This window comes from Aptenodytes patagonicus, chromosome 6 (assembly GCF_965638725.1).
Source record: "Aptenodytes patagonicus chromosome 6, bAptPat1.pri.cur, whole genome shotgun sequence".
NCBI lineage: Eukaryota > Metazoa > Chordata > Aves > Sphenisciformes > Spheniscidae > Aptenodytes > Aptenodytes patagonicus.
Window position 1 is genome coordinate 43,652,460 of NC_134954.1, and position 13,051 is coordinate 43,665,510.

The 13,051-nt window shown below is 38.3% G+C and overlaps 1 protein-coding gene across 1 annotated transcript in view; it reads right to left on the reverse strand.

The window, feature by feature from the left end:
* Nucleotides 1–8,871: 8,871 nt before the first annotated feature.
* The window catches only part of BOLL (boule RNA binding protein), a 32,633-nt gene continuing 28,453 nt past the window's right edge, over nucleotides 8,872–13,051 (reverse strand). The window contains exons 11-12 of the mRNA XM_076342306.1: nucleotides 11,004–11,139; nucleotides 8,872–9,033 (exon numbers count right to left, since the gene is read on the reverse strand). Coding sequence (XP_076198421.1) covers nucleotides 11,116–11,139 — 24 coding nt within the window. The 3' untranslated portion in view covers nucleotides 8,872–9,033; nucleotides 11,004–11,115. The remainder of the gene's footprint in view (nucleotides 9,034–11,003; nucleotides 11,140–13,051) is intronic.

Genomic DNA, 13,051 nt, shown 5'->3' on the forward strand with positions numbered 1-13,051 from the left:
ACAGGGGCACGATCACTTCCCTACTCCTGCTGGCCACACTATTTCTGATACAGGCCAGGATGCCATTGGCCTTCTTGGCCACCTGGGCACACTGCCGGCTCACATTCAGCCAGCTGTCAACCAACACCCCCAGGTCCTTTTCCGCCAGGCAGCTTTCCAGCCACTCTTCCCCAAGCCTGTAGCGTTGCATGGGGTTGTTGTGGCCGAAGTGCAGGACCCGGCACTTGGCCTTGTTGAATCTCATACAATTGACCTTGGCCCATCAATCCAGCCTGTTGAGATCCCTCTGCAGAGCCTTCCTACCCTCGAGCAGATCAACACTCCTGCCCAACTTGGTATCATCTGCAAAACTTACTGAGGGTGCACTCGATCCCCTTGTCCAGATCATCGATAAGGATATTAAACAGATCTTGGTGAGCACTTCCACCAGCTCCCTCAGTACCCTTGGGTGGATCCCATCCGGCCCCATAGACTTGTAAGTGGTGTAGCAGGTCGCTAACCATTTCCCCTTGGATGATGGGGGCTTCATTCTGCTCCCCGTCCCTGCTTCCAGCTCAGGGGGCTGGGTACCCAGAGAACAACTGGTCTTACTATTAAAGACTGAGGCAAAGAAGGCATTAAGTACCTCAGCATTTTCCTCATCCTTTGTCACTATGTTTTCCCCCACATCCAATAAAGGATGGACATTCTCCTTAGCCCTCCTTTTGTTGCTAATGTATTTATAGAAACATTTTTTATTGTCTTTTACAGCAGTAGCCAGATTAAGTTCTAGCTGGGCTTTGGCCCTTTAATTTTCTCTCTGCATAACCTCATGACATCTTTGTAGTCCTCCTGAGTTGCCTGCCCCTTCTTCCAAAGGTCATAAACTCTCCTTTTTTTCCCCTGAGTTCCAGCCAAAGCTCTCTGTTTAGCCAGGCAGGTTGTCTTCCCTGCCAGCTCATCTTTCAGCCCATGGGGATGGGCCTGCTCCTGCACCTTTAAGATTTCTGTCTTGAAGAATGTCCAGCCTTCCTGGACTCCTTTGCCCTTCAGGACTGGCTCCCAAGGGACTCTGTCAACCAGTCTCCTAAACAGGCCAAAGTCCGCCCTCCGGAAGTCCAAGGTAGCAGTTCTGCTGACCCGCCTCCTTTCTTCTCCAAGAATCAAAAACTCCATTTTGTGATCACTATGCCCAACACATCCTCCAACTGTCACACCACCCACAAGTCCTCTGTTCACAAAGAACAGGTCCAGCAGGGCACCTTCCCTAGTTGGCTCACTCACCAGCTGTGTCAGGAAGTTTTCTTCCACACACTCCAGGAATCTCCTAGACTGTTTCCTCTCTGCTGCGCTGTATTTCCAGCAGACATCTGGTAAGTTGAAATCCCCCACAAGGGCTAGCAATTGTGAGACTTCTCCCAGCTGCTTATAGAATATTTTGTCTGCCTCTTCATCCTGTTTGGGGGGGTCTACCCACCATGATATCTGCCTTGTTGGCCTTCCCCCTGATTCTTACCCATAAACACTCAACCCTATCGCCACCATCATTAAGCTCTAGACAATCAAAACACTCCCTAACACACAGGGCTACCCCACCGCCTCTCCTTCCTCGCCTATCCCTTCTGAAGAGTTTATAGCCATCCATTGCAGCACTCCAGTTGCGCGAGTCATCCCACCATGTTTCCATGATGGCAACTATATCATATTTTCCTGCTGCACAATGGCTTCCAGCTCCTCCTGTTTGTTGCCCATGCTGCATGCATTCGTATAGATGCACTTCAGTTGGGCTGTTGATCTCACCACCCTTTTTGGGGGGAGAGGCCTTACTTCCTACATGACCATTCTCAGGCACTTCCATGGTTTCTAACACATCCATAACCCTTGTGTCTTTGCTGCTGCAGGGATCTCCATCCACTACACCTCCATTGAGACGGCAGACCAAAGGACCTCACTAGCACACCATCCTTCAAACATTGGTGTGCCACCCCCCGACTTACCTCTAGCAAGCTTGGTTTTATCCCTTTCCCCCTTCAAATCTAGTTTAAAGCTCTTTCAATGAGCCCTGCTAACTCCTGTGCAAAGATCCCTTTCCCCCTTTGAGACAGGTGCACCCTGCCTGTCACCAGCAGGCCTGGTGTCATGTAGACTGACCCATGATCAAAACACCCCAAATTCTGCCGGTGACGCCAGACTCAGAGCCAGGTATTGATCTGCTGGCTCTTCCTGTTTCTTCCTTCATCATTCCCTGCAACTGGAAGGATAGAGGAGAACACTACTTGTGCTCCTGATCCCTTAACCAGTTGTCCCAAGGCCCTAAAGTCTCTCTTGATTGCCCTTGGACTTCTAGTTGCAACTTCATCACTGCCTACCTGAAAAATCAATGATGGATAGTAATCTGAGGTCTGTACCAGGGTAGAAAGTTTTCTCTTTGCATCTTTAACCCGGGCCCCAGTGAGGCAGCAGACTTCCTTAAGAAGTGGGTCCGGGTCTGCATATTGGGCCTTCTGTTCCCTTTGGAAGGGAGTCTCCTATGACAATGACCCATCTTTTTTTCTTCATGGAAGCAGTTTTGACACAGGGCGTAGGCCAACTTAACCTTGGCAACACCTCCAAGCTAGATGAACCATTGTCCTCATTACTGTTTAGTTCCATTTGCAGAGCCTCATACCTATTATGCAAGGGCACTGGGGAAGGTGGGGTAGTCACAGAGGAGACATGCCTGCTGTGCCAGGCAGGAACTTGTCACCATTGCCCCCTATCCCTTAAGTCACTGTGTTCAGCCAGGTGGAGAGAGGATAGGGAATCCTCCGTATCATGCGTCCTGTCTGCCTGTTGGGCCTGTCCCAGGGAAGGTAGGGTGCGATTCCAGTAGTCTGTCTCTCTCGCACTCCCCGATACTCCTCAACCTACTCACCTCCTCCCAGAGCTCCGTCACTAAAACGTAAGGGAAGTTATGAAAACAGTGCAGGTACACACATTTTCCTTGTCTTTGCATGCACAATATCAAAATAAAAGCTAAAAATAACAAATATTCAGGGAAATTGACTTATAAGCATTTAATTTTTAATGGATACCGAAACTCAAAGTTCCACTTTCAATGGATACCGATCATAAGCTACTAAATCTGCAATTCAGAGAGTGAGCTATACCAGGATCCATAGCAAACATTTCCTTAAAGATGCCTCTCTGATTAGGATACGGGCTAGTATGTAAAAAGCAAAAGGAATCGTACTGCTTTAATGCTATGTTAACTTCAAAAAGCTTCAAAAGAAGCAGTATTTTATTTTAAATTTTAAAATATGTATCAAGGACTTCATAAGAAGGGCTATAAAATTTTTCAGTGGTATCACAATCATGACAAATGACTCCTGCTCAATCACATGATTTAGAACTGGCTCAAGCTTCTGAGAGGAGAACATCTAGAACATCTCACTTTCCAGCCTGTTAGACCACCAACCACTGGGACAAAAACATCACTGGCGGTACATCTGTGAGAAGGTTATTCACTCAAAACATTTTAACTGATGAGCTTACCTGGAATAAATTCACTATTACAAGCTGCACAGCCTTTAAAGATCCATTCCTATTGTCAAGGTTAAAGCATTGTGAGCATCAGTAATACAAATACCTTAAAACTGTACCAATTGCCTAAAAAAAATAAATTATTGCTATTTATAAGATTTCACTAGGACCAAGACTGACTCAACTAACAAGAAACAGAAGGGGTAACTCTTAGTTCCTCTGACAAAGTCAAAATGTAAAATAATATTTGGAGCAAACATGTTTCCCACTTGGGGTCATAACCACCCATGTTTGCAGCTTAAAGGCATATAAGAGCACCACTGAAAAAAAAAAAATCAGCATTGTTATCGGCTATAGATCAGTCATCACTGACACAGAATGCTTTTAACAGAGGACAGACACATTAATAAGATACAAGGGCACAAGTTACAAAACACAAGCTAAATTAGTCAGATTTCTCCAGAACCTGAGGCTATCTGAACAGCTACAGGACTCAAAAACAATGCATTAAGAAACCCCTAAATATTAATCATCTCAAATTGCAACACTTTTGAACTTCACAGTTCCTCTCTAACTTCTTTATAGGCTTACTTCCTTTGTTTTATGACTCAAGACAAATGTAAAGTTTTTGCTTGGGACCGGATAATGACAGAAAAAGCAAAAAAAATTCCGTCAGAAAAATTCTGCAATTCAATTGTCAAATATTTTTCACATTCCCCATCCCCAAGAACTATTACTTTAACTAAAACAAAACACTGGTATTTAGTTCTTTTTTCTGCAGAATGATTTGATTAAAACTGTTTTGTCCATAATCTATTTAAAGATGTTAAGAAAGTAGCAGTATTCCATTCTGAAGGCTCCTTTGTTTGGCAACTTTTAAAATTTTTTTTCTTTGCCCCAATTTTTTTTTCCCCTTTGAAGGAATAATTTTGTGAATGCAATGGGAACACAGTTTTGTTAAACATGTTAACTTGAGCAGAAAAACTAGCTTTTCTGCAACAGTATTTAACTTAATGTTCTAAAACTAATTAACAGAGAGATGACAACAACAGTTTGTTTTAATGACTGCAAAAGCATATTTTAATGATAAAAGTTCATCAATTCCATTTTCCATATTTTTCTAAACCCATATTTAAACTACTCACCGATACTACAATTACATAAACAAAAGTTACAATCCAAGCAGCAGATAGGGACCAATTTGAATTAAACTTTTCGTTACCAACCCAGAACTTTACTAGAAGTTACAAGCTACAGAAACTTGTTTATTATTGCTGTATTACAAGTAGTTTCAACAGAAAGAGCTTTTGATTTATAAAATTGCTAACAGTTCTCTAAAATAAGATATACAAGTTTATTAAGCTTTTATCTATGCACATCCATAGTATCTCACTTACCAAGGCTGCAGTAACTAGATCATCTGTATCTGCAATACAGTATCAAATAACACAGCCATGTGATCAACTAAAATCATGCATTCTAGAATGAAACTGGATGTTCTAGTTTATCTGATTAAAAACAACTGGAAATATTATGAACAGTATTCTGTTTACCTTTAATGTACACACTTATGCAGACTGCAGCTCCACTGACAGAGGTACAAAATGACCATACAAGGCCCTCAAAATTACAGTTTCAATATTTCTTTAAATTATTTGTGACTCAAAGTTTAAGAAGGCCTTACAAGACCTAAACTTTCCTGTTACATCTTAGCTACATTATTAAACATTGTTAAAATGAGAGCTACATATTACTGTTCTGCTTTCTATACTTCTATTTGGATTTTCTGCGTAACAGCTTATAAGGATTTGCGTACAGGATTGAACACGTATCAAGACACTGGCATTATATTTTGTATCCTTAAAATACTGATTTAAGCTGTGTATTTTTTACTTAAATAGGAAACATAAGAATACCAGGTGAATTTAAACTACCGTAGTACTTCAATATTACAAAGCCACAAACCTATTTTACTGTAATTTTTACTGTAAAAAACTATTTTACAACCATACAACTTCTCACATTTTAGAACTATGTTAAACAGAGAAAAACATTTCAAGAGCGCCATGTGTTCTGCTAGTTTCTGCTCAGTTACTATTGGAATGCAGTTTACTCATTGACTTAATATTAGCTATTTTGAAAAATGAATTTCAGAATACAAAGAATTGCCAATTTAATATGAAAAATCTAAACAGTTTTTCAGGGATGATGAATGGACTTCTGATGCTTACAATTAGAAGCAGCAGGAACCAAAGATGTTAGTGAACTAGAGAATTCTACTTAATGCAAGAAAATAGTCCTTGATCGCAACACAGAAATACAGGAGAGGGATAACTTTGGTAACTTTTCTGGCCTGTCTATAGGTTTTTATCCAGTCTTATCCCATAGAGAATGTTAGTTCTAACATTTTGCCATATAAATATAACATTAAATAGACAGTTGCCAGAAATACTGTAACTCAGTAGAAAACAAGATACCAGCAGGGTCTCTAAATTCCAGGGGGTGGAAGCCAGAAAAATCAGTCTAATTTGCTAATACGTGAATGTGACAAGCAGTGCACAAAGACAAAGATGATTATTTGCCATTAGCTACTGAATGTCCATAGAGCACAGTCCTAACCTGATGTGTTCCCTCCTAGCACATGTGTAAAGCCTTACAACTACCAATGGGAAGCTGCAGAAGACCAAGAGAATGTTACCCTTCTCCAACCCCCAAAGTCAGTGAGGGATCAGGACCTTAATATCTGCAGTTAACTAAATGACTTCTGTATAAAAGCACAGGAATTTCCATATTACAGAAATTTTAAGAGGTGGGAGAATAATACCATGTAGTGGAAGAGATTAAAAAAAGTCATGAATGCTAGAACGTCAAGATAACGCAATTTTAGGCACTACCTGAGGAAATGATGTAGTTCTTTCTCAGCGCATATCATTTGTGTATCCCTGTAACGGAATTACAAGAGTCAGTTACTGTGCCTCAACTGTGTCTACGGAAGGATTCAACTACTGGAAGCTTAAAGGTTCAGTTTCAGAATGCCATCATTCTTGGCAAGCATTTTGAAGAAAGATGAGCTACAGTATCAGTGGAGAGCCCTCAGTATTTCAACAGTGACCTGTGGTTCCTGGAGGAAAGCCAATATTCAGAGCTTCATCCTGGTCTCTTCTAGGCCTCTCAAATCCAAATGAAGCAGAAGCAAAATGTTAAGACCCGGTGACATAATCCTAACCAACAGTACCTCCAGACTGATGTTACAGGCCCCACAGTAGAACACTGCAGGTATACTTCTGTGCCTAACACTGAATATCCTTCCAAATGATCAAGTTCACATGCAAGTAAAAACAAAATAAGTGTTCTTTGAAGCAAAGGCCATAGGATCAACTCATTATCAACAATCTAACATCTGTAACCAATTAATGGAAATAAACTACATTTTGTACCTGGACTAGAGCCTCAATCTGGTGACATGTAAATGACTTCACAGTATTCATACACTTTCAAGCAGTTAGTTCAAAAGACTTCCCTGTAAGCACATGTTTTTTTTTAATATAGTACTCGCTGTAAAATTTACTTCTTGGATCTCTAAAGCATTTTAAAAACAGGGAAGTCATGTTTGGTAAACAAATTGTGAATTCCAAAAATAAGGACTTGGGACTAAATCTTCTGAATCCTGGGTCAAATGCGTATTTGTTTCATGATACAAGAAATAAGGCTCTAACAGAACACACCACCTTTCTTCAGCACCTTCAGAGACAGCACTTCATTAAAAAAAAATTTACTATGTAAAAATTCTTCCATGGAAATGAATTATTGTTACCATGTGCCAAGATTTCCATAACATTTATATCGATGAATTCTAAAATCTAAAAATAAAACAGAAGAACAACTGGACAGATACTTTTAGTGGTACAGACTGGCTCAGAAACATGACAATCTACAGCAGATAAGTATTTCCCCCCTCAAAAGTAGGCTGAGATCCCCATGTATCCAACAAATTGTATATGGTTTTTGATACTTATTGGTAAAACAATCCCCCACAGCTGCTACGGTAACAAGTTTTTAAAACCAGAAACTATTAAATTACATTTGTGTAGATTTTTCTACCTAGCAAAAGGTGGAAAGTCACTTGAGGAAACTTGCAACCAAGACATAGTACATGGCATCTCCTTTCACAGCAATTTCAAAACACCTTAAGAACAGAACCAGACTCCACCTCTCTTCCTGTGCAATATGAAAGAACTCTATTGACTGCTAGAATCATCTTTAAATATATTTACATATTATGCATGGATTATTTACTGACTATAATGACCACTCTAAGATCCCTGAATAATTAAAAGAAAAAAAAAGCCACAAAAAGAAAACCCCCAAATTACTACAGAGCAGATAAAAAAATTGAAAAGCTCAAGGATATTTTACATACATAAAGACCTCAGTGCTACATAAGCAATAAGCCATAGCTTGCACTCCTATTAACTACAGAGGCTGTATTTTAACCTTTGAGGAATCTGACTTTTACAAAACATAGAAGGAATCCTAGGGGGGTGAGAGGAGAAGCAAGGGATAAAAAAAAAAGTTATCTCCCGGCAGTTGAGGAGAAAGTAGTATTCCATCTCAACTCGTGATACTGCCAAGGAGTTCCTAAGTTTTGCACAGGCAACAGAAAAAGTCAAAGCAGCAAGTCTTCAATGGTCTTGTAATAAGTCAATTCTTGCCTTTTTCTATAGCTAAAAACATACCATAAAACCCAAATTATTGCTTAGCATATGCAAGAAAATATCAGCCTCATATGAGGCTAAATAATTACTCAACTAATGGTCCAAATTTTCTTTTAAAAAGTTATTACTCCCAAGCACTAAAATGACACATAAGTAAAACACTTTTATAAAGCAGAGAATACTGATTGCAAAAAAAAAAGTAGACAAACTCTATTGGAATTGAAACAAAAGGCACATAGATTTAAATAACCAGATTTTAACCTACAGCACATAAATTTTGTCAGTATGTAGGGAAAATGGCTTTTACTTTGTAACTAATGGACCTTTTAAGTTTATGTAATCCAGAAATTAAATGTTAAATTTTCGCTTTAATAAAAGTATGCTGGTTTTCAATCTATGTTAGTAACCAAAGTTTATACAGTAGGCTGTGTATCAGAAATCACCATTTTGTCCTGTAACAGTATTTTTACTAAGAAAGGAAATGCAGGATAAAATCATGGTTTCACGTGTTTTTACCTGTCCAAACTACAAAAATTCATTTTATTTCTTTACAAAAAGAAGTGGTATTGTAACTTAGGCATTTTCAGGCACATGTTAGAAGTTAGGAAGAACATATCCTCCACGTGATAAGTATGTTAGCAAAGTAGATAGCTAAAAACCTGTTTTATAGAATCCGTAGAAGAAGGTGGTATAAGAATTTTATCTTCCATTCTGTTATCTTTTCCAGGACGAAAATGGGACTTTCTGTATACTGAGGTTTCAGGCTCACAGACGAATGATGTGAAAAATTTCTTCTCACAGAATGCGACCTCGATTCCTAAAGAGAGGGAAAAACGCTGTGTTGTTTCCTCTATTTCAAAGTGTGTCCCATTTACTAAATCAATAATGTTTCAATGAAAAGTTACAGTCCATTTTGATATTGCATCAGTGAGATAAGACTTAGTTCAAAAAGGAAAATCAGATTTCCATTATGTACATAGGTGAAGTCCATAGTGGCAAGAAATATCTTCCTTTATTTACAATACGGAATCTTAGAATGAGTTCAGAATTAATTTACTTAGAAAAAAAAAAAATCAAGCTTTGTTCATTGATCATACAGCTTTAGTAAAGCATGTTTAGTTATTAAAGCAACTGTATCCTCTTTCTAATTGAATAGGGAAAATTTATTTTTATAATATATTACAGTGCAAAACTATTTAACCAATTCTATTTTTTTTTACTTCTGCATTCTCTGTAATGTAGATTAAAGCAGTGCATTACTGTGGGAATTTATAATAATGCTTACATTATTTTTTCAGTAGCTAAAACTCAGATTTATAAAACTTGAGCTGAATAACTGATAGCTGTCCTATTTGTAAACTAACAGACAATAGACTGTGATTAAGTAACTTGTCAGTGGACGTCACTAGCTGCTGACAAAAGGATGGCAAGATCCAGAAAACAGGGCTATTGTTTTAGGTGCTGTTTTTAGAATACTTGTACTATTCTGTTTATTCTTCCTAAGATCAAATTCTCTGACAGTGTCCCTTTGTATCTCAGCTGCTCTGTATCCAATTTGTGGAACTCCCATCTGTTTTATTCTCTTTATTTAACCAATCTGAGTCCTTTCTTCCCATTCCTACTATGCCATAAGACAGATTCAAACTATCTTTGTTTTCTAACCTTTTCTTCTTAGCTCAGGCCTTTTCAGCACTCTAACTTTTTTGTTTTGTTTTGCTAAACTTACTCATCTTTTTACCCTCCCTTCTGGCTCTGCCAGTTTCCTAATACAACCAGCTGTAGTTCCTACATCCCCATCAAGATATTCAACCCATTTCAATCTCAAAATTTCAGTTTCTTTCCATCATCTGTGGAAAGAATGTGGAAAGCTCCACATCACGTTGTGCATTGCTTTCCTAAATCTCTAGGTTCCATGGCCATCTAGTGCCAGTTTCCCTGCCTACTTTAGCTTTCATTGCACAAACCTTACAGGACTTCAGTCCCAATCTATTTCTCTTACTCTTTCTTTAGTTTTGACTCCTATTAGAATATGGAGGACACAAACACATTTTCTTCTCTCTACTGGCTGGTCCCAACAGAAAAGAACTATGCTCAGTTTCACACTGGCAAACTTCTAGTATTTTTTAAAAGCTGCATCTGGGGATAAATCACACAAACACGTACAGACAAGAAGTCACACCTTAACAAATAGCAAGCCCTTGCTACAAATCACCGGGCTGCTTAAAGGCTATCAAATAAGAAATGGACACAAATTAACATGTGCAAAACATGTATTCTTCCCTAGCTCCATTTTATTAAAATACTCATTTTTTTAAAGAAGTGTAAGCAACTAAAAGCAGCACCTTTTTCACAATAAAAAGCATGGTTAAGCACCTGCCAGAGTATAACTCCACGAATACAAACCACTGTAAATCACACAAAATAGGGAGAAAAGGGGAGAAAGTTGAGTTGTCAATAAAGGAATTAAAACAGTTTAATGTATGATTTTTGTTCCTGAAAGTGCTGAAAGTTTCCCTCCCTGTTGAATGAAAATAATCCAGACACACACACAGAACTTGGGAAGTTGAACTAGAAAGAAAATAACGATGGAATTAATACATACATGATTATCCCAGGAATTAATGACATGGATTATATAAATTTTGTTTTACATAAGAGAATTATTAGGAAATTTACAAACATGCAGGAAGCAGCTAAGTAATATTGCAGACTACGCTAAATTCTATCAGAGCATGTTTTATTATTTACCAATTTGTAAACAGCAAGCATTGCAATGAAACAACTGACCCCAAGTTTCACAACAGGCAGCTGCTAGCTGGTATGTTGATGATGGATCTCAGTCACAAGGGAAAGACTGGACAAGAAAATCAGTATAGGTAGACTAGAGCTGCCCAATGGCTTAATAGTGAATGCTCCATAGTGTCTGTCAAGTAAAGAGAGAAAACATATGGATCAGAGAAAGCAAAAAAAAGCGCACACTAAACTGGAATGAGAACAAACTATTAGAATAGAAAAAGAGGAGATTGTAAAGAGAACATAGAAGGAAACAATGTGAGAAAAAGCATGCCATCTGCATCTTTCAATGTTAATATAAAATTAACAAATATATTTTTGGTGGAGTTTTAAAAAACCCTTTTACAGGCAATAGATCTTGTTACAACTGGTGACAAGCCTCTTGTTAATCATGTATTATGACAACTAGAAGTTTAGATTCACATTTCTAAGGTAACTTTAAACAAAAGGTTTATTCTCTCTCTCAATTTCACTGCATGTATAAATGAAAAAAATACTTACCTATACAGAAAATATGTTGTAAGGTTTAATTTTTTTGTTCCAGATGAAATATCACACAATAGCACACAGTACTAGTATAAAATTACTGTACCTTCTCCCAAAATGATTACACCAAGACTTCCCCTTATCAAAACCACAATTTATGTATGTATACTTGCATGTGTATATATACAAACATATATAAACACATGTATATTTATGTGTATTATACACACAAAGAACACAAATTTTAGCTTATTACTCTTAACTGCAGAGAAAAATGGAGTGCTCTAAGTTCAGTTAAATTTACAGAACATTCACTACCAAAAGGCCAAGGTGTTAGCCACCATTACAATCTGACTGCATATATACATGAACTATATTACAAATGAATACCCTAAATTCTGTTTTGACATAGGAAAATCCTCCTCTGCCTTTTCAGTTAGAGGCAATATAATTACTGTCAATATACTGTAGACTGGAAATGCTCAAGCAAAGAATCTTTGACCGTTCTAAAAAGTGTTTTCTTATAGTAAGTAGAAAATTCAATTTTAAAGCTATCAAAAAAGATTGTGGGGAATAGAGAACAAAGTAGTGACAAAAAACAAACAAATCTGAAAACCAGGATACGTTTTATCATTGATAGGTTCTTGTCGTTAGAGTTAATTGGGTTTTCAGAAAAAAAACCCAAACCAAAACCACCATAGAAATACTTACTACCTTTGTACTCTTCTGTGCCTTTCCAGAACATTTTCTAAAGAAAAGGGTAAGCCTAAAAGAAGTACTATAGCTCTGCACTCCAATCCAGTGGAAAGCACCTTTAGGTTTCAAGAATTAGATTAAGGAAGATTGTCAGACTTTGTCAGCTAAAACTAGTCTATTGTGGGGACAGGAGTGAAGAGTTTAGATAACATAAGACTGATTTCCTCCCCCTCGCTCCCCTCCCGAAGCTAAATGTCCAAGCTCACATAAAAGAGAACACCTCCTCCCCTCCCCAAAGGACTTAAGAAGTCCCCTATAGGAAAAGACACTGTACGATCCCATACGATTCAAGTTGGCCAAAACATTCTGTTGGATACAGACCATGGGAATAGGAAAAACACGGACTGAGACTAGAACCATGCCTACCCCCTGACAGGTATACTGCAGCTGGAAAAGATGACTGAGAAGAATAAATTAAAAAAACCCAAACAAAAGCATGAAACAAAACAAACCCCACCCACCTCCCCACCTCCATGTACCAGAACCTTTTACACCTTGCTCAGTTTATAGAGTGCAACTGCGTTGCTCAGCTCCCCAAGCCTCATGGGTCTCCCTCATACAAACACAATATCCAGTAAACATTTACCAGGCCAGTGCCTCAGAACTCAAGATAACCATCCAGCAAAACAAAAATTTAACTCACAGGTATTTTTCCAGATCTGAAAGCAGAGAACACAAATTTCAATCTTCCCTCAAATTTCTGCTGTTACTGTCGACTACACAGATCTCACTACCAAACACAATCTCATACACGTCCTCTAGGAGCATTCAAACATTAATCTCTGTATTAGAGGGTGATT